Source organism: Delphinapterus leucas, chromosome 8 (genome assembly GCF_059928025.1).
Source record: "Delphinapterus leucas isolate spDelLeu-1000000601 "Yukka" chromosome 8, BTC_Dleu_Yukka2, whole genome shotgun sequence".
Lineage (NCBI taxonomy): Eukaryota > Metazoa > Chordata > Mammalia > Artiodactyla > Monodontidae > Delphinapterus > Delphinapterus leucas.
The window spans coordinates 921,835-942,926 of NC_143136.1; the positions used below are offsets into that span (position 1 = coordinate 921,835).

The 21,092-nt window shown below is 51.4% G+C and overlaps 3 protein-coding genes across 4 annotated transcripts in view; 2 read left to right on the forward strand and 1 right to left on the reverse strand.

Moving 5' to 3' along the window:
- Positions 1–9,237, forward strand: part of PASK (PAS domain containing serine/threonine kinase) — a 40,553-nt gene extending 31,316 nt beyond the window's left edge. The window contains exons 15-18 of one of the 2 annotated variants that reach the window (XM_022568187.3): positions 1,969–2,168; positions 4,822–4,955; positions 6,527–6,673; positions 7,267–9,237. In XM_022568187.3, the coding sequence (XP_022423895.2) occupies positions 1,969–2,168; positions 4,822–4,955; positions 6,527–6,673; positions 7,267–7,376 (591 nt within the window). In that variant the 3' untranslated portion in view covers positions 7,377–9,237. Of the gene's footprint in view, positions 1–1,968; positions 2,169–4,821; positions 5,523–6,526; positions 6,674–7,266 lie in introns of those variants that run through there. The other variant, XR_016394002.1, reaches the window with a different exon arrangement.
- A 964-nt stretch (positions 9,238–10,201) lies between these two features.
- On the forward strand, positions 10,202–17,034 carry MTERF4 (mitochondrial transcription termination factor 4). Its single transcript, XM_022568186.3, has 4 exons — positions 10,202–10,399; positions 11,551–12,034; positions 13,958–14,142; positions 14,811–17,034. The coding sequence occupies exons 1-4, from the start codon at positions 10,379–10,381 to the stop codon at positions 15,132–15,134; spliced, it is 1,014 nt and encodes a 337-aa protein (XP_022423894.2). The 5' UTR covers positions 10,202–10,378; the 3' UTR covers positions 15,135–17,034.
- SNED1 (sushi, nidogen and EGF like domains 1) overlaps positions 15,205–21,092 on the reverse strand; it is a 94,015-nt gene continuing 88,127 nt past the window's right edge. Inside the window, exon 32 of the mRNA XM_022568184.3 lies at positions 15,205–19,250. The gene's annotated coding sequence lies outside the window, so the exon portion shown is untranslated. The remainder of the gene's footprint in view (positions 19,251–21,092) is intronic.

Here is a 21,092-nt window from a genome sequence, read left to right on the forward strand (position 1 = left end):
CTATATTATTACATATAAACGTATGTGTGTACAGCGCCAGGTATTAGCGTGTTCCTTCTCCGCCCCGGATCTGTGGGTCTGCTTGCTGAACTGCTCCCCTGAGCAGCTGGGATGTTGCGGGGGGGCTGCAGGAAGAGCAGCTGCTCCCGTTCAGGTTCTTCACCCCTTTGTAGTTAATAAACCTTGATGAAGCCTTCCATGTTCAGATTAACGTGTGCTTTCTGTTTCCCAACTGGAGCCTGATATGTACACGTGCGTGTGTGTATGTATATGTATGTACATATACATGTAAAAGTGTATGTATATATATATGTGAATGTATAAGTATAGACACGCACGTGTATGTCTGCACACTTGCGTATGTGTGTACATGTGCGCGTGCATGCTTCTTTATATAAATGTGCAGGTATGTATGTGTTTGCATGCATGTGTATGTAAATATACATTCATTCATTTAAAGTTAATTAATTCAGCTTAGTTTGTCTGCCATGAACTATTGCTTCTGACTCAGGATATTCATCTGTAAATATAAAGTTGTCTCTAATGATGTAAACGACTGACTACATCCGTGAAATCACTGTGTTTTTTATTTATTTATTTATTTAAAATTTTTGGCTGCGTTGGGTCTTCGTTGCTGAGCGCAGGCTTCCTCTAGTTGCGGCGAGCGGGGGCTGCTCTTTGTTGCAGTGTGTGGACTTCTCATTGCGGTGGCTTCTCATTGCAGAGCATGGGCTCTAGGCGCGTGGGCTTCAGGAGTTGTGGCACGTGGGCTGAGTAGCTGTGGCGCACGGGCTTAGTTGCTCTGCGGCATGTGGCATCTTCCCGGACCAGGGCTCGAACCCATGTCCCCTGCATTGGCAGGCGGATTCTTAACCATTGCACCACCAGGGAAGTCCCGAAATCACTATGTTGATTGGCACAGTTGGTGTCCAAATTATGAATGGGGTCAGAAATTGTACTAATCTTACTTAAACTTAACTGAGGTGCTACTTTTGTTGATCTCTGTCACCAAATGTGCAGTGCAGGCAGACAGCAGTATATTCTAGTAACTTTACCCTTTCACGGAGGAGACTAATGTACTTGGCTTGTTGGAATGAAGCCCATTTCCTGGGGAGTTACTTTAAATTCGCATGGTTGAGACTTCCACACATGTTGGGGAACATATGGCTGACACTCAGTGCTGCTCTTTGAGGAGCTGCCAGAGCCTTGAAGTAGGAGTTTGGAGACTTGGCTTCTGTCCCCAACTCTGCTCCTGAATTGCCATGTGAACTCTGGGCAGAACACTGTCCCTCACTGTGAACCAAAGGTGGTGGAGTCAGGCCTTCTATAGGGCCACCTCCCATGCAACCAGCCCACACTCATTAAGGTGCCCACCATGTGTCTTTGTAGCTTCTGCCGTGGTCTGTCTGTCTTTCCTCCCAAAATGGTCGTTCTATATCTGCTGAGGAGGTTTCATTGGTAGCACACAGACAGAGAACTTAAAACTCACATATTTATCTGGGGGAGGGAGGAATGGGGGTGTCAGTGAAAGAATACAAAGTTTCAGGTTTGCAGGATGGGTAAGCCCTAGAGGTCTGCTGTACGGCATGGTCCCTATAGCTAACGATGCTGCATGGTATACTTTAAAATTTGCCAAGGGGGTAGACCGTGTCTTAGGTGTCCTTATCACAAAATAATAATAGTAATAAATAATGAAATTAAAGAAAAGAATCCTAGATCTGCGTTGCTGCCTTGTGGGCATGATGTGTGCCAGCCACACTGAGTATGCTGCCTGGAGCTGCTTTTCCTCCACACGGCTCAGCCGTGTGCAATCTGCAGCCTCCAGAGTTTTTCCTGTCACCAGTTTGTGATGAGTTAGAGAACTCTTTTGTTCTTTTTCTTTTCTTTTTTTCTTCTTAATCCTTAATTTAAATTCATGTTCTACTTGAATTGCCTTTTAAAAAGTCCCCTGTGGCCTCCTGATTTCAGCTGGTGTCAGCAGTGGGATACCTGCGCTCCAAGAGCATCATTCATCGGGACATCAAGGACGAGAACATTGTGATCGCTGAGGATTTTACAATCAAGCTCATAGACTTTGGCTCGGCTGCCTACCTGGAGAGGGGCAAGCTGTTCTATACCTTCTGTGGGACAATTGAGTACTGCGCGCCCGAAGTCCTCATGGGAAACCCGTACGTATCATGGGAGCTGCAGCCTGTTGTCACACCTGCCATCAGACCTGCGGTTGGTGGGGTTTTAGGGGGAAAAATGGTTTCAGTTTGTGCCTCTTTGACGAGGGTGTTGAGTGATAAAGTATGTTTGGGAAATAAGCGGGCAGGCAGGCAGGAAAAGTAAGGTGGGTCAGGGAAGCTGGGGGATGGAGACAGAGATTCAGTATATTATTTCCTCAACTTTTATGTTTGGAGTTTCATATAATTAAAAGTTAAGAGAGGGCTTCCCTGGTGGTGCAGTGGTTAGGAATATGCCTGCCAATGCAGGGGACACACGGGTTCAAGCCCTGGTCTGGGAAGATCCCACATGCCACGGAACAACTAAGCATGTGCGCCACAACTACTGAACCTGTGCTCTAGAGCCCACGAGCCACAACTACTGAAGCTCACGTGCCTAGAGCCCGTGCTCTGCAAAAGTGAAGCCACCGCAATGAGAAGCCCATGCACCCCAATGAAGAGTAGCCCCAACTCAATGCAACTAGAGAAAGCCCGCGTGCAGCAATGAAGACCCAATGCAGCCAAAGATAAATAAATAAAAAAAGAAAAGAAAAGAAAAAAAAGTTAAGAGAAAGATAAAAAGAGTCCCAAAACTTGGGACTCTTCAAATTAATGAAGAGGATTTTTTTTTTAGTTGGTTTATTTATTTTGATGACAGAACTAGTAATCTAGTCCAATAATATATTGCTGGGCTGGCCATGTAAGAAATCAAGCAACAGAAAAAGTACTAATGCAGAGGGTCCAGGCTGAAGCTGGGTCCACTCCTGGCCAGAGGTGCTGTCACTGACTGGCCCAGCATGCGTCAGCTCGGGGTGCGCCAAGCCTCCTGTGCTGGCTGAGAGGAGCAGCAGGGGTGCAGGCCGCGTTTACATCTCTGCACCCCAGAAACCTGTGAGCTGGAGGGGCCCGGCCTGGGCAGGGCCTGGTCTCAGGGAACTCGGGAGAGGAAAGGACACCGATGTAGCTCAGGTGCTCGTGGGCTTGCATGGAAACGGTGCTCAGTGTTTCCCCTGCGTATACATGGATTTCTGTCTTGTCCACATGTAAACGAAGTGTGTCTGTACACATGTGAAATGAAATCCAGTCAGATCCGGACCACAGGTATTATCCTGTACCACCTACACGTACTTTGGAGCAGTGTGGTTAGGACATGTCTCTCCAGGAGGGCTTGTGGTTAGAGGGACAGACGCCAGAGCGTCGCAGGGTCCTTCACTGCCCGGTTCTACATCCCGTCCTCAGGGACCCCGCTTCCTCGCTCTTGTTTTCATGTCCTTCTACTCCAGGGGCAGCAGATCCGGCCCCCACCTGTTTTCATAACGACAGTCCTGTCGGCTCACGTAGTGTCTGTGGCTGCTTCTGTGCTGCCCTGGTGGACAGAGGCCACGTGGCCCCAGCCTGAAATACTTGCTGTTTGGCGCTTTATAGCAAAAGTTTGCTGACCCCTTTTCTAGTCTATTGGATTTTTCTCTTTAGCCTCCAAAATTCTTAAAATCTCTTTTTCCAAAACATAAATGGCACAAAACAAAAACTGCCAAATCTGATTTTCTGGCTGTAGCATTGTCTCATCCCCTCACTTCCCTGAGGTCTGTCCTTGTGGCCCCTCCCCTCCTGGCCCCTCTTCTCGCCTGGGGCCCGGCCCCCCGCCCCTACTGCCCACTGGTTTCCCGACTCCTGATGTCCCCAGGCTCTCTGTGGCTCCCTGGAAGGCAGAGGGCTCCGTCCTGGGCCCTCTTCTCACCAGTTCCTCTCAGCCACCTTGTCAACATTCCCGTTCTGCTGCAAAGACGCTGCTGCCCAAGTCTCTTGGGGCCAGACTGTCCCCCCGCCCGAGCTCCAGACCCGAGGGACCAACCGCAGTGGGCAGCATGGGGGCTGGTATGTGGGGGCCATCAGCCTGGCTCCCGTGCCCGCCCAGCAGCGGCCTCACCTCTTCTACGTGGAACCAAGGTGATATGTATTTTGCTGGTTTGCTGTGAGGATGAGGGTTAGACCATGTGTACATGCCTTGCAGAGCACCAGCATCTCACAAGTGCCCAGGAAATGGTGGCTGGGATGAGGGTGTTTGTAACCACAGGCAATAACAAAGAGCACCCCAGGGAGCTGCCTCCCTGAAGCCTGCTCCTCCAGCCGGCCGGCTGCCTGCACTCCCTCTGTCCATGCCCTTCTCACTCTCCTCTATCTGTCCTGCACCGCTGCCTTGCCTCATCCTTAAGGATGCTCACCCGTGCCAGTCTCGCCTCAAGAATCCTTCACATCTTTCTGAAGCTGCCTGTGGCTCCCCAGGGCCCCTAGTGAGCCGAGCTCCTGCGGGCCTGGCACTCTGCCTGCGCTCCCGGGCCTTCTCTCCACCTCCTCCAGGAAGCCCCCGGGGAGGCACTCTGCTCTGCCCCCATGCCACCTCCTGACTGTCTCTCAGCTGCCGAGTGGGGCTTTGCTTTTCCTCTCCCTCCGCAGCATGTGGCCAGCACCCGGCTGGGGGCGGACGTGCCGGCGCTGAGGACGTGGTCGAGGAGTGTGGCGCGTCTCCCTGGAAGCCGCTCTCGGGTGACTTGTGCAGGTGCCAGGCTCACGTGCGGGGCCGGCCCAGCGCCCTGAGTGCTTTCTCTCCTTCCTGCAGTTACAAGGGGCCAGAGCTGGAGATGTGGTCGATGGGCGTCGCACTGTACACGCTGATCTTCGAGGAGAACCCCTTCTGCGAGCTGGAGGAGGCCTTGGAGGCCGCGATAAACCCCCCATACCTGGTGTCGGAAGGTGAGCTCGCGCAGTGGCGGGCGGACGGGCGCCGGCGTTGCACAGGCTTCCCGTCTGCGAGAGCAGCGCACCCGGGTCCGTGCCGATAGCCCAGTTCTCTCTCTAATCTGTTCTTCTCGGACTTTGATCTGAACGTAAGGACGATTTGAATATGACTTTGAAACATCACAACTTTATTTTTAGGAGAGTTTCCCTTTGGACCATAGGGCCCTCTTCTGAAGGATGCGCACACACTAGCTGTCTCTGAGCATGGCCGTGGCAGTGACTGTAAGGTCACCTGTCGGGGAGGGCAGAGGATGGACTTGGCCCCCCGGCCGCTCATGTGGATCCTGGGGGTTTCTGTCCCACCTCGAGCTCCCGTGAGCTGGCTCCCCCAGGGCCATGAGTGGCGGTTTGCGTCTGCAGTGAGGACCTCCGGGCGGTATGCCGGGAGTGGGACCCTCACGGCCCATACCTGGAGGTGCTCCTGGGAGCTGGACCACGGGTTCTGAGGTCTCTCAGACATTAGTGACATAGTGACATTCTGTGGTGCCAGAGTAATCATTCATCGTTACAGGCAGTGAGGAGGTAAGTGTCCTCATGAATCAAGTCTGTGCCTTGGGTTCTTTGCTTAGGTTAGAAGCCTGTGTCTCAGCCCACAGGACACCGCAGACTGGGGGCTTAAAGCACAGACATTTATTTCTCAGCCTGGAGGCTGAGAGCCCGAGATCAAGGTGCTGGCAGATGCGGTTCCTGGTTCCCACCTGTTCCTGGCTTGCAGACGGCTGCCTTTTCCTGTGTCCCCACGTGGCAGAGAGAGGGAGAGAGCCGGCCCTCTCGTGTCTCTCCTGATAAGAGCACTGATGCTGTGCGGGGGCCCCTCCTCATGACCTCGTCTAGCCCTCGTCACCTCCCAAAGGCCCCACCTCCTAATATCACACTGTGAATCTGGGTAGGGGGGTGCACAGTTCAGTCCAGAGCAGCCTAGAAGAAGATCTGTAGAGCTTTGCTAACGCTCTGGATTCTGTGGTACCACGGCTCTTGCAGCTCTGCCTATGGGGGCTGCTCCGCAGGCTCTCTCACTAGGCTCTCAGGATACTCACTTGGGCAGTGAGGCTTGGAGTGGCCCTGGCTGAGGTGACACTAAAAGGAAATGGGACCCAGATCCAGACTCAAGGCTGGGGGCTCTTCTCAGAGCTCGTGCTGCCTTCCTGTGGGGACTGAGCTGGGGCTCTGCTGCTGGCCACCTCCCCCCTCCGTCCTGTCACGTGATCCCTGTGTCCACAGCTCTGCACCCCCAGAGTCCCTCAGATCAGGCCCAGGTTAGGAGCTGCCACACTTGGTGTGGTGAGCAAGGTGGGATCTCGAGCTCCACGCTTTCCTTTCAGAGGCAACAAACATCTCCCACAGCCCCTCCTGAAGCATAGCTGGGACCCCACATTCCAGAACCCCCGGAGTGTTAGTTAGAAGTGGGGATCCAGAGCCACCTCCTGTCCCATCAGACCCAGGACCTGCAGTTGTGAAATGCACTCCACCTGCCCCCAGCCTGGGTCCTCCGTCGGTCTTCTGGCCACACGCCTTTCTGTCCCCAGATCTCATGAACCTCATGTCTGGGCTGCTACAACCTGTCCCCGAGCAGCGCACCACCTTGGAGAAGCTGGTGACAGACCCCTGGGTGACGCAGCCTGTGAACCTGGCTGACTACACCTGGGAAGAGGTGTGTCGACTAAACAAGCCAGGTGAGAGGCGAGGCCCATGCCCCTCGGGGCTGAGGCGGTTCCCAGGCTGCTTCCGGGGTCTTGGGGGAGGGCGAGGTTCCTTCCTCTGTGCTGCCCTGGACATGAACGTCAGGGCCCAGAGCTGGCTTGTCGCCTGTGAAACAGACTCCAGAGGTCCCTGAACACCCCCAGGGGCTTTGGAAGGTGGGTGCGTGCCCACGGGAGCCTCTGACAAGGAGGAACCCGCAGACGGGATTGAGGGCTGCGCCAGAGAGTTTGCGAAGTGTAGCTGGCAGTGGTCTGAGCGGGCCGAAAGGGAGGATAAGGCCCAGACGAGGAGCGCGATGGTTTGGGGGACCCTGGGGGCCCACAGCTGGGAGCGGCAGCCCCGTGTGTCTGGTCCCCGCTGCTCAGAGTGGGCAGACATTGTCTGTGGCTCTGGACGTAGAATCCCCGCGGCACCACAGCAGGGTCCAGGGAGTCTAGAACATTGCCAGTTGGGTTCTGAAGGGTTCCCCTGATGTCTTTTGCTCCTAAGAATTTCTCCAAAGAGAAGCAAAGTATTTTAGAATCTTGCTGTTGGCAGTTGACACAGTATCTTTTTCTTTCTTTAGAGAGCGGAGTTCTGTCCACGGGCAGTCTGGAGCTGGAGAGCAGGAGCCCAAGTGCAGTGGCTCGGGCCCCGGAGCTGCGCAGGGCTTCATGTGTGCGGGCAGGCCCCTAACCGCCGGGGAACCCAGCTCTCTGCTGCTCTCCTTCACTCAGGAAGTCATGTTATATTCAGGCCCCGTCCATTCAGAGGAAGAAAGTTCTCAAGAATTAGGCCCAGTGCACCGTCTAAAACCTCATATGCAAGCTTGATGAATGTTAGAACAAAAGCCAGGGATACTATATTGTTTTAGGGTTATAAAATAGACTTGGAATTCATTTTTTTCATGGCCTTGAAAAAACATTCTAGTGTTCAATTGAGTTTTGTACTATTTTTTACTATTAAAAGGCTTCTAATTTGTGAAATTCCAAAAGGCACACAAAAGGTTTTTAACCCTCTTTCTACTTTTGTATATGTGCCTGTGTTTCTGCTTCCTGACTTGGTATATGCTCCTCTGATATGTGGAATGTGTAGAATCTATTCACCAAATGACCAGACTATTTCATTAATTTATTTCCTTGAACGTTTTCCAAATTAAAGCAACTTTGTTAGTAAGCAATTACCCTGACTTGGACCATGTGAATTCTTCTACAGTGCTGGTATGGGAAGTATTTCATTTCTTTATTTTTCCATTTGTGCATCTCCACTTGCCACAGCTGGAGAGAGGTTCAGCCTTGGTCAGTTTGGGGGGTCCCTCCTATGGGTGAGCCCAGGGCTCTGCAGCTTGCTTGGTCTAAGGAGACTAGAGGGTGTGGTGTTTCAGGCATTGCCCTTCTCCTTGTGCACAAGCTCACCAGGGCCGGCCCACCATCTGTCTGTGCTCCGCTGTCCACCCACGACACCCTCCCAGCACTCCCCAGCCAGTCCAGGCTCCCTCCGTGACTGTGTGGGGGGGGTTTCAGCCCCGACTGTCCCTCTCCCATCCCTGTTCAGGCCCCAGTGCAGCTCTCACACACTCAGAAGGCCCTTCCCCTCTAGGCTCCAGTCCATCCCCCTCTGAAACAGAGTCAGCTAGCTCGGGCACAGGAAATCCAGCCTCTATTTTGCATCTGTGTTAGAGGGGAGGGAGTGGTTGGTGTCAGAGAGAAACCTTTCATTTTTCCCCTGCTCAAATAGGAAGAAAACAAAACCGAAACCAAGACCCCCCCCCCCGCCGCCCCCTGCTACCCCAACCCATGCCTTTTTCCCACGTTATCACTTTGCGCAGGTGCCAAGGCTCCTGTCCCGAGCTCTTGGGAAGGTGCTCAGGGGCCAGCCTGCCTCTAGTATGCTAGTGTTCATTTAGGAAGCATGCAACTGTCGTGATATTTTCGGAGGCTCCGATGACAGTTAATTTGATTCTCAACTACTGGGATGCAGGATATTGCCTTCCCCTTCCTTTAGGAAGTGCTGCCTGAGTCTCCGTGATGTCTCAAGAGACTGACGAGGGACCTTCCTCCATCCGTCAGGGACAGTAAAGGCAGGGCTTTTAGAAGTGAATTTTTAAAGTGTGTAGTACGTTAATGACATTTACTCTTCAGAATCAAATGAGTCTCGTGATGTTCAAAGAACTCTTCAAGAGTGGGGAAAAAAACACAAATGTTCTCCTATGTAGTTTTTATGATGCTTATAACACAAAAGAAGTTACAGAATGTTTCTACAGACAGGTGTGCAATGGGCCGAGAATGCAAAGTTCTAGGTCTCCAAGAACTGTTACTTCTCTATAAGAAAAAATAATTAAAACTCATCTGATTTGATGGCAGCAGAGACACTCTGAGAGTGCTCTCTGCAGAAAGAGTCCAGATAGAAAAGTTTACAGCCTCCCTCTTCTTTGGCATAATCCTTCTGTAGAAAGATTTTTAGCATCCAGTCTGGTGCCTGGCCCAGAGCTCTATAAATTGTATCCATGCAAGAATCGAGTCCTTTTTCTCAGTTCGGAAACAAGTAGATAAAACAAGAAGAAATGCTTATACACTAAGGCTTGGGCTTACAATTGGTGGAATTTAGGCAGCTGAGAAAGCACACCTTCTTTTTCTTTTTCACCACTATCCCCTTTTGAAAGATGGTTAGTGTCTATATTTGAACTGTTACAGGCCTATGTCCGAAATTTAAGAATGAATGCAAATTAGGCTGAAACATCACTGGATTTCATCCCAAGAGGAAACCAGACCTCTAAGCTGGGAGGACACCCCCCCTTTTTTTAAACTGTAAAGACTTCTGGAGTTCCATTGGATACTTTAAACCTCTAGAATATGTGTGTGTGTGTGTGTGAGGGGGGTGTTTATCAAGAATTATAATTGGAGCTCACAAGAAGTAAGGGTGCTTGTCAAATAAGGATTGGTTGGGGCCTGAAATGGTTGCACGGTTATAAAGGGAGACCTTGAGACCAGAAGGTTGCCGCTGTCAGGTGCTGTTCTGAATAGGCTGGGGGTGTCCCTGGGTCTGGAACAGTTCAAAGCTCACGTTCTCAGCGGTGCAGAGAGTGGCTGAGACCAGGTCCTCCATGGCCGCCAGACTCCATTTTGCATGCCTGAACCGATCGCTCCACTACCATTTCAACTTGTCACTAATATTCATATTGAATGCAGATTCCACACCAAATAACTATATCTGGGACCGGCTCCCTTTTACTCAGACCGCCCGGTCTCTACCTCAACGTGAACCTGCCTTGGGAAAGACCCTGCTTTCTCCGGGGAGGTTACTGCTGGACCGCGAGGCGGTGGCCGGTTTGAGCGAGGTTATGGTTTCCTCTCACCTCCACGCTTAAGAGGAATTTTAAGGTAATGAGAAGCGAACGTATGGGGAAGGAGCTGTTCATTTGTTGCGCTAGCCGAGAGCTCTAGAAAGCGGAAATCCGGGGAGCGGAGGCACCAAGCAGAGAAGGCGCGCTCTCCGCGCCCAAGGTGGCGGCGGGCGGCGCTAGGCCCCAGAAACCGGCCCAGCACCGGACACCTGCGGACAAGGGCTGGGCGGAACTGCTTCCCGCGCCTTCCCGCTGCCGAGGGGGAGGGCGGAAGCGGCGGACCCGGAGGGCGGAAGCGGCGGACCCGGGAGACGGCTGCTTCCGGCGTCAGCGGCGCTGCTGTTGCGTTCGCGCGATGGCTGCGTTGGGTCGGCAGGTGAGGGGGAACCGCGAGCAGGGGCTCCTGGCGGGTCGTAGAGGCCGGCGCACGCCGACCTGGTGCCGCACCCTGATCTGCGGTGCTCTCCGCTCCGTCAGTGCGGCTTTATCCCACTTTCACCCCGCCGGCGCTGGGCCGACCCCGCGAGTGGACCCCAGACAGGGCGAGAGCGGGAGGCGGGAGCAGCGAGCGGGTGGACTTGCCTGGCTGGCGGGGGCGCGGCGGCCGAGGGCGCTGGGGAAGCTTTGGGACGGGCCGTGAAGGGCGGTTGAGTGCCTGGGGATGTGGGCCTCGTTCGTTACGCGCCAGCCTGAACCCTGGAGAGTTCTGAAGTCAACGGGAGTAGTTTGCTTGCAGGCTACCAGGATTTCTTTTGTGGAATGAATTTAAGTACGTGAATCTGGAGACTCATGTGAGGTCCAGATTTTTCAGGTGTGGGTACCAACTTGGACCCCCAGAGTTGGCACGGAAATTACTTTAAGTTACAGACATTTGAGATTTAGCAGCTACAGAAAGAAGCCTTCTTGGGGCGGCCCTTATCACGCTAAAAGCAGAACTTTCTGGGAGCGAGGGCGCCACAGATCCTTTCTCCTGGGGAGCTTTACGGCCATGAAGGAAAAAAGAAAGGGAAAACGACGTGTATCTACATAAACATTATCACAGACTTCCTGGGCTCCCATTTGCTCGCCTAGGAGCCCACCACCCATTTGCTCAAGTTAGCCCCCAACTCTAGCCATTTAGGGAACCAGCGCTTGTGAGCCACCATATGCATATAAATTGTTTTTTTCTGCCTGCTAATCTTTCAGTTAAATTTGCAGGCCCCCCAGGCACTGAAAAGGTGGAGGAAACCCGCCCCCCCATACTTTACCTGGTGGCGTTGAGATAGTTCTCCCCTGTCCCCCCTTGTCTGTGTCTCCTCAGTTATAGCAGCAACAGCTCATCTCTGTGCTTCGGCAGTTCTCTGTTCTCTGTACGTGAACGTCTTTCTCTGTAGGCTTTTTAAGTTCAGGTATGACTTTGCGGATTGCTTATAAAAACTTCTGTTTGTGTAGGACCAAGGCACTAAATACCCTGCCTCAGAAATCCCGAGGTGTCTGTTATGTGGGAGTGGTGAGGAATTAATTCCCTTTGGGGGCTGTGTCTTACAGGTCTTGGATTGGCACCGCCTGATCCCCCTCACCTGGTCCCTTATTGCTAGGCAGACTACTCGGCTTGGAGAACAGAAGAGGACGGCTGCTTTTTTGCTGCATAAACTGACAACGGTCTCCAGCGGGGGGGGCCTCGGGGAGTCACCCTCTGTTGAACCCCAGAAGTACACGCAAGAACCAGAGCACAGGACGGGGCTGACTCAGTGCCTCCTGGAGAAGCAGAGGACGGCTGTGGAGCGAGAGAAGGTCGTCAGTTCCCTCCTGGACATGGGTTTCACTGATGTCCATGTTAACGAACTGCTCAGTATACAGCCAGGCACCCACCCTCAGCAGTTGCTGGATATCATTTCAGAATTAATACTCCTGGGTCTGAGTCCAGAGCCTGTGTGTGTGGCCTTAAAGAAAAGTCCCCAGTTACTGAAACTGCCTGTCATGCACGTGAAGAAGCGCTCCAGTTACCTGCGAAAGCTGGGGCTTGGAGAAGGTATGAGAAGGTGTAGATTTTATATAGAGAGCTGAGGAGTCAGAGATGGGGAACGAATAGCCTGGTGAGGTAGATTTGGGGAGGTTTCTGGGGGAAAGGCCTTTGAGAGGAATGTGTGATTTGGCTTGGAGGTGAGGAAGCAGAATGAGCTCCGCAGAGGGCATTGCAGGAGGGAGGGGGGACTGAGTGACCGACCCAGGCTCGTGTCTGGCGTGTTCACTAGGGGCTCTGGCATCTAGAACGGTGCTGGGCACGTGGTGTTGGTTTATGTGCAGGTATGTTGCCCTTTGATGCTCAAGCTGACTTGGGGTGGGCTTAGTGCTCTGTGTCTGTGTGATGGGAAGCCAGAGAGACAAAGTTCCCTGTAGAGGCTTGGATTCCAGTCAGGTGTCTCGATTTACTGTGGAATGTGAGATCTGCCCAGATTCCTGGGACACTGGTGGAGTGAAGGCAAAAAGAGCCACCATCCCCACCCCCACAGGATTCGTGCCCCGGGAGCCCTAGAAGTTCACTGGATCTCCTTACGGGCCTTCTGGGGGGCGGGGGGTGGCATGAGCAACTCCTAGGACCCCTGCCCGCTTTGACCAGAGGAATGCCACTCTTCTGTTTATTCTTGCCTCTTGCTGGTAAAATATTGTCGGGTGGGGGAGGGGGAGAAAAGGTTTGGGAATTCAGATTTCAGAGGATCTTTACGGTCTCCTTCTCTAGAAAATGAGCAAAAGATAGTGGTGTGGGGCTTCCCTGGTGGCGCAGTGGTTGAGAGTCCGCCTGCCGATGCAGGGGACACGGGTTCGTGCCCCGGTCCGGGAGGATCCCACATGCCGCGGAGCGGCTGGGCCCGTGAGCCATAGCCGCTGAGCCTGCGTGTCCGGAGCCTGTGCTCCTCGGGAGAGGCCACAACAGTGAGAGGCCCGCGTACCGCAAAAAACAAAACAAAACAAAACAAACAAACAAACAAACAGATAGTGGTGTGTGTTTCTCTTAACAGATTACCTATCGCAGTATAATCTAAAAAGCTAATCTTAGCACCTTACATGCAGCGGTTATATCAATAAATTAACAAGCTCAGCTCAGCGTGGCCTTAAGCTTCAAAGATGAAGACTAAATTCCTGAAATTCATTCCTGACACGTTTTATCAAGACACTGACTGACTCACCTGTTAGGAAGATTTTAATTAACAGTTTAAATAAGTTGTTCTAAGTTTCTAGGTACTAAATTTTACTCAGTTACCTGTAGGAAGACCATATGCCCTAATTTGCCTGGGAGAGTCTCAGTTTATACCAGTTATCCTAATGCAGTTACTAATAGGGACTCTTTCACTGAGAAGCACCTTAGTGTGGATAAAATATATGGTCACCCACTAACCAGGAGATCACCAGTCTCTGGTTGTGCGTCATGATTCTTGTGGTTATTACATTAACTATTATAGCGGAACGCCCTTTCATTGAGTTCAGGCTCCTAGGTCTTAAGAATGTTGGTTGTGAATATTTCAAGGGCTATTTTATCATAGAAGGAAACATGAACCCAAAGCCCTGACATGGGGGAAGCTACTATCCCATCTTACTGTCTGAGCTTTCCAGTAAATCCCTGTGAAAGGCTTTTCTAGGTGAGAAGGGCAAGAGGAGACCTAGAATATGAAGTAGGTGCCTTTCAGCTGTGAGGCCAGAAAGAGGCCTCTTGATACCAGGAGGGAGGGTTGGCGAGTCTGAGAAGTGAGAGGGAGTCAGTGGGGAGATGTCTCATTCTGGCCCATCCCATTTCCACGACGCTTCTGGGAAGACGTTATCTGAAGCTGGCACTCCTTCTGTGGAGGAGAGCATCCTTGTTTGTTTTTTAAATGCTGGCTTGTATTGGGTGTGGTTGGCCACTTGGGCTTCTGGAATATCCTAAAATTATGTACTTGCCCTTTTTTACATTCTTCAGGGAAATTAAAGCGGGTGCTTTACTGTTGCCCTGAAATTTTCACCATGCGTCAGCGGGACATTGAGAGCATCGTCGGGGTTCTCAAGGAGAAGTGCCTTTTCACGGTAAAGCAAGTCACCGAGATTTTGCACAGATGCCCCTGTGTTCTTCGGGAGGACCCTGGTGAACTGGAATACAAATTCCAGGTGAGAATTCCTGGTGGCGTGATTAGTAACAGCAAGTTTTCGAGTGTAGTCAGGGTTAGCTGACTCGCGGGGGCGAGTGGATGAGGTGAAAGGCCTAGACCCTCTTTGCTTGCACCAGCCAAAGAGAGTTCGGTTTTCGTTCTTCACTTCTTTACTACAGGTAAAAAAACCTCTTTTGCAACTTTTCTGCCATTAATAACGGATGACCCAGGCCTATTCTTAGAATCCTAATGAGGCCTCTGCTTAAAATACTTAATTTAAAAATAGCTAGAACCTTCCTATCTTTAGAACCTATTTTGCATGTTGATCTTAGAAACATAATTGTGAAGGGTGTCCTAATTTTTTGGTAACAATTATGATGGCTTAGGTCAAATCCTAGATGTTTTCTGAATTTTTTGCCTATTTTTTCCATACTCATAGTTTTCCTTACCCCATGAAGAAAAATAGAACTTAATTTCTCCCTCCTGCCCTTTATTTTCTGCTGCATTTTTCTCGATATGAATTTGAAAATGCTTTGAAAGCCATCACGCAGGTGTCGGGATCGTAGTGTTCTGCCATCGCTAGTGAGGCAGGTCTCTCCCAGTGCTTTTGGACAGTTCAGTTCACTGTGCCTTAGGAGCCTACAAAGCTTTCTGCAGCTGCGCTTCCTAACCATGCTGTGTCTCCAGTATGCCTATTTCAGGATGGGGATTAAACATGTGGACGTGGTGAAGACCGACTTCCTGCAGTACTCCATGACCAAGACCAAGGAGAGGCACGTGTTCCTGGAGCGCCTGGGCCGGTACCAGACCCCCGACAAGAAGGGGCAGACGCTGGTCCCCAACCCTTTACTCAAGGACATCCTCAGGGTTTCAGAAGCTGAGTTTCTGGCCAAGACAGCCTGTTCTTCTGCTGAGGAGTTTGGGGTTTTTAAGGAACTCTTGGCCCGGGAGGAGGAGGAGTCTGAGGGCCGAATGGCTGATGCCGGAAGCCCGGAGGAGGCGGGGCCGTGACGGTCGGACTGGAGTGCAGAGAAGCCCAGACGGATCGGAGGGTACTGTAGTTTCCTCAAGGCTTTTGGGAACTTCACTTGGATCTTCTCAGGTTATTTTTCATTCTCAAACTGGTCTTTTGATAAAAAATTAATTGGAAACCACCTGAGAAGTAGACTAAGAAGCGGATGCATTGGTTTGATCTGCCACCAGGTTCGGGGGGGGCCCTGTTCCATCCTGAGTCAAAGGCTGACTTTGAGCCTCTAAATCGTGGGGGGGCCTCGACGCATCGACGTTCGGTCTTACTTTTTCTCTCCCATCTGTGTTGGTGACAGTCCCGTGACAGTGGGGGATGTTTCTTCTGGTTCAGGAGTCATTTTACATCCTCCTCGTGACAAAGACAGAGTTCTGAGAAGACAGCGAGCTTTTAGGTTATCACAGCACTTTATTTTATGAAAACAAGGAGCAGCTTTTCCACAAAAATACTCAGGTTTTCAGTTCAAAAATAGCTTATGGTTTTGTAATTGCAGTCATTGTACAGCAGAGTAAAAGGAAGTTGATTAGTGATGTATGGTTTTGTTCTGCACAGCTTCTTAACGCCAGCAATGCGGGGAGGGCGCTTTTTGCATCTTTGTGAAGAGCGGGCCCTGACTCTGACCACCGGCGGAGTTTGCTTTCACGCCAGCTCAGGCCCAGGGGGTTGCGTCCAGGCCTGACGTCTCTGGCGTCCGTGGAGTTCTGACCTGGAGCCAGGGCCACAGGTCTGGGCTTGGTTTCGTTTCAGGGAGCTCTCCGTGACACCAGAGGTGGCGGAAGGCCCCTTGGGGAGGCCGGTGGGTCTGAGGAGTGACTTGAAGAGTTGGGGTTGGGGAATGGGCTTGGATGTAAGCCAGGGGTCATCTCTGAGGTAGAGGTGCAGCCCTGATGGCGTGAGCTCTGCGAGGGGTGGGAAGATGGGATTCCTAGAAGGTTCTGGAGGTTCCTTTCTTGGGGGGAGCTGGCACAGGACTGATGCTGCAGAAGACATTTTTGGTGATGTGCCCAAAACTCAGGTCTTTACAGCGTTTTAACAGCTACACACGAGACTGCTGGTGCTTGGCCTCGCTTTTCTTGCAGAGACCACGTAAGTCCTGTCAGGTGGCAGTTCTCACCTGGGGGTGATCTTGACAACAGGGAACACCTAGCAACATCTGGGGACATTTCCCATCTGGTTGTTAGGACCAGGAGGGTGTGCAGTTGGGGTCTACTGGGGTCTAGTAGGTCGAGGCCAGGGCTGCTTCTAAACATCCTACAGTCACAGGACAGGCCCACGACAGGGTGAGCCAGCCCAAAGATAGCAGTGCCAAGGCTCAGACACTGCTCTAAGGCCCCATTTAGCAAAACGCGACCGTGTTGATTCGTGAGGACTTAAGATTTTAAATGGGCTTACATTTGTTTCTCTTTTATTTAAAAGTAAAGTAAATAGCTGATTTTTAAAGAGAGTTCCTTTCTCCTCTGTACTGGGATTCTCTTGGTAGATTTGAGCTGTGTTGTATTGTGGGTAGATTTGAGCTGCATTTACTGAGGTGTAGATGCTTTTGCTTTCTCCAGGCTCATATTCGAGCATGACTGCAAAGAGAAAGACATTTTTTTGCAAAAGAACAGTAGCTCAGTGAGTCCCTCCACACGTGAGTCCGACATCGGTGGCAGTTGTTGGCCAGTGGCAGGAGTTCCAGCCCAGGGAAGGTGCTGGAGGTTGGCTGACACCGGGTGGAGCCCTTGCCTGTTGGTGTGGCTGGTGGGTGAGCAGCAGGGTACCGCATAGCTTTTCTCATTTGCACCCACGTCAGTCCTTGTGCAAGGGGAAAAGGGAGGTTTTGTCTTTACTGTCTTTCTTAGCCATGGGCAGAATGATTTGAAAGTAAAGAGATTTCATTTTTCATTTACTCTTGTGTTTTGTGGTCTCCGGGTGGCCGGCACGATCCCTGGAACCTAGGGTGTTGCTCTTGTGCCCTCCAGTCGGGACTAACAGAGTATTAAATCTAAGCTTGATTACGTGGTTAGTTGATCCAAGTTTTGATTAGCACAAGGCTAACTCGGCAACTCAGGATCGCTCCTTTCTTCCCGACACAGAAATGTGCATGCCCCTGGCAATTTTTTGATTCCATTTTTGCTAATTTTTGGGGTGGACCTTGAGTATCTCCAAGGAAGACGTTAGAGTTTTAAGAAGGAGCCATGTGGAAAAAAGCAGTGGCTCACTTGTAATGTTTCAAGGATGAATTATAATTCCTTTAGCATCAGGAAGTCTTTTACTAGATGTTTAACTTATAAAACATCAAAATGGGTTAATCATAAGAAAACACAGCACCAAGCTCAGGATTCAGTAGACTGTTTCTTGTAGAAACAAGGGCTTCTAAGCTAAAGACTGGAACACGTTACATTTGCCTCGTGGCTGAGGGGCTTGAGGTTATTGACATGGCAGTAGAGGGTTTTGTCTTCTTTCCAGTGATATCACTTGATCTTGCTGTTTGCTCGTGACGCCGTAGCCTACACAGATGCACAGTGACAGGTCCCAGTGCCAGAGCACAGGTCAGCAGTACGTGTTTACGTATGTGGTTTTCTCTCGATTCTCCCAGTGTCAGAGCCCCTGGACTGCACTCAGCCGTCTTCTCCAGGTGGGCCTTGGAGACTGGGGACCTTCTGGAGTACAGTAGAGACTTCTCGAAATGACTATTCCTCCTTGCTGAAAATGACAGAATGCATAATACACAGACATATGCACACAAAACTTTAATAAAAATAAAAAGCCTAAAATATAACTCTGTAAAAAAAACTTTTTTATAAAAGATGAAAGGAAGAGCCCCTTTCTGTGGCTGTGATGCCGACTCAGGGCAGAGTCAGTGGAAGATGCACGGGGGCTTGAGTTCCAGTTTGGGTCAGCTGCTAAAATGTTCAGCACACTAGAGGTGGGGTTGGCTTGTTTGGTTTTCAGCTCATTTGCAGGGAGAAGCAAGCGCTGCTTAGAAGCGTGCTAGAGAGCAGGGGTGGCAGGATGACGCGGCGATCTGTGTGTGAAGGAGGAGCGTGTGGAACACGGTGCTTACTACCTGAGAGCCCCACACAGCGTTATTTGAGTCCTGGACTAAGAGAAACCCTAACCAGCATCGCATTCAGGCTTGTGGGAGGAGCCCTCGCTGTACTTGGTAGAGGTGCTGCCTTGGCTTTCCAAGTGGGGTCTGAAACCCTTGAGGTTTCCATGAAACCCTTGAGGTCTTTGGTGCCTTGGTGGGACTTGTCATCCAGGGGAGAGGCCAAAGCCTATGACCTCGAAGACCAGGGGTTAACCCAGTGTGGTGCATGGGCCAACTCGGCCCTGCCTGTTTTTGTAAATAAAGTTTTATTGGAACCCAGCCACGCCTGGTCAGTCACACGTCTGTTGGCTGCATTTGTGCTACCACTGCAGAGCTGAGTCATTGCCACAGAGACCATAGGGTCCTCAAAGCCAGGAATACCGTCTGACCTTTGCAGAAAAGGTTGTAGGTAAAAAGTGTTTAAACTCCGTCTTAGTGTTATCATTTTCTCTCTCAGAGTCAGCTGGTCCATATGATGGAGCGTAGCCTGCGAACGGTCAGCATAAATAATCTGCTGGCGGAGGAGAGCCGGGCCAAGTGCTTCCAGTGTGGCCTCACCTCTGCCCCTTCCTCCCAGCCCCACCATCTCTGCTTTGGAAGCTGTTGAGAGCAGTTCCTCAGTTTTGTTGCTAGCTCTCAAAGGGAGAACTCTGTCTCTGACTTCGGAATCTGAGAACTGGTTTCTGAAGGTTGCAAAAGCATTCCTGGTGGACAGCCTTGCCATCCAGGGCTAACGTGTGTGCCGTGGGTGCGCATTCACCGTGGCGCAGACTGCTTCCTAGAAGACTGCAGCCTGGGCTATGTCAGATGTGGGTTCTGTCCCGGAGGTCTCCCTGGTCGTGGCTGGGCAAGGAGGTGGCTGGTGCTTGCCTGGCCTGGCCGTCTGTCTTCCAGAGGCCAGAGGAGAGAAGCCACTCAGGGCACCGACTCCAGCCAGGACCTTGTTTTCAATCCAATTTTAGACCTCGTCTTCCTGGGCTTTAGAAACTCGTGAGGTTGATGGAGCGTTAACAAGAGCATCCTGATCCTTAGAAGAGAAAACAGACCGGGGCGTGAGGAGGATGGTGGTGGTACCCATTCCTCTTTACAGCGGCGGCTCCCAGGTTGCTACCCCCGGAGTACCTGAAGAGCTTGCCACGTCAGAACTGTGAAGTTTGTTCCCTGTGACATGGCAGTGGGTGCTGGGGGGCAGGCTCGTGGAGGACTGACTATACCCCCCAGTGGTGGGGACATGTGGGCAGCACTGCAGCTTCAATTTGAAATCTGCAGGCTGCAACCCTCTTCATTTGGTGCCACCTTGGATCTTTTCTCTGAAGGCATATGGGCTGTCCCTGGTCTCTCTTGACTGAAATGAATTCTTGCACTTTGCTCTTTGTGTGTGTGTGTGTGTGTGTGTGTGTGTGTGAATGTTTCCTGCTTATTTGTGTTTTCTCCATTGTCTGAAGAATGGGTATCCTAAAAGCCAGTATTTGATAATTTAACAGTTGAGGGTTTCTGATGTGTTTTTATAGAAATGGATTCATTGAATGAGTTTAAAAATATATATATTGGGCTTCCCTGGCGGCGCAGTGGTTGAGAGTCCGCCTGCCGACGCAGGGGACACGGGATCGTGCCCCGGTCCGGGAGGATCCCACATGCCGTGGAGTGGCTGGGCCCATGAGCCATGGCCGCTGAGCCTGCACGTCCGGAGCCTGTGCTCCACAACAGGAGAGGCCACAGCGGTGAGAGGCCCGCGTACCTCAAAAAAAAAAAAAAAAAAAAAAAATATATATATATATATATATATAAAATCTTTCAGATGACTTATTGCAATATAAAAGTTTCACACCCCAGTTATATCTGTGGGTGGTGAATTGCTTGCAAGCCTTGGAGTGCATGTTTTGGGTACGTGGTGGGGGGGGGGAGTGATGCCTTTGAGTAGGTGGGACCTGAATGCAGAGACTTTTGATGGGAACTGAACGCCTGAGGTCACACGTTCTCGCTCACGTGCCGCTGCCCAGCCCGTGGGTCCCAGCCTCTGCTTTCCCTGCTTGGTTGGTGAACATTCTGCTTTAGTGTCAGCCTATACCTGCGAAGCTCTTTTGCTTCTGGTTGTTTATAAAGGTCTCTGAGTAACATTTCTTCTTCATCTCCTCAGCCATATAAAAAAATGTAGCCTGTTTGTGAAGCTGCTTGGTACCCAGGAGTCTCACTCCTCTCCTACACCACCAGGAAGATGGGCTTCTAGGCTCCTTTATGGAGCTTGAGTGGTGAGCTGTCCTGGGTCAGCCAGAATACCTCTTTCATTCCCAGTGCGTCATGTTGATAAGAAATTGTGTTGGGCTGTGGATGGGTCTCTGTGGCTTAGCCTAGTATCTTCCAAATTATCGTGAAGGTTTCCACAGAGTGTGCGTGTGAGGGGGTAGGAGTCACATGGGGCTGACTTGCCACAGAGGTCGGGAAATGCTGGATTAAACAAGAACAGCGTTAGAAAGTTTCTTTCATTTCAGGGTTTCTGAATGCTCAGGAGGCCTGTGTTCATTGGCACTCTCCCAGTGAGAGAGTCTCAGGACTTACCCAAAGTTACGTGACCAAGGCCGCACACCCTTTCTCAGTGGACTGCCATTTACAGGGTCTGGAAAGCACTCCTAGAATTCCTCTGCCTTCTGGCATCCCAGGCCCCTCCCACTGTCCCCCCTCACCTGCCCTCCCAGCAGCCCCTGTCAGTCCCACCTCCCTCTGGGTGCAGGTGGTCTTCGGCCTCTCTAAGAGCTCACCCGCCCCCTCCATTGCCATTGCTGATGACTGGGGAAGGGGTTTCTCTGCCCATTGAGATAGAGTGGGATTCGATGTATCAGACCAAGTTTATGTCTATTGGGAGGCCTTCCTT

Excerpts from the sequence above, each read along its gene's own strand:
- MTERF4 (XM_022568186.3), top strand. The coding sequence starts at position 10,379 with ATGGCTGCGTTGGGTCGGCAG. Across the intron at positions 10,400-11,550 it reads TGGCTGCGTTGGGTCGGCAG|GTCTTGGATTGGCACCGCCT; the intron begins GTGAGGGGGAAC and ends TGTGTCTTACAG. Across the intron at positions 12,035-13,957 it reads AAAGCTGGGGCTTGGAGAAG|GGAAATTAAAGCGGGTGCTT; the intron begins GTATGAGAAGGT and ends TACATTCTTCAG.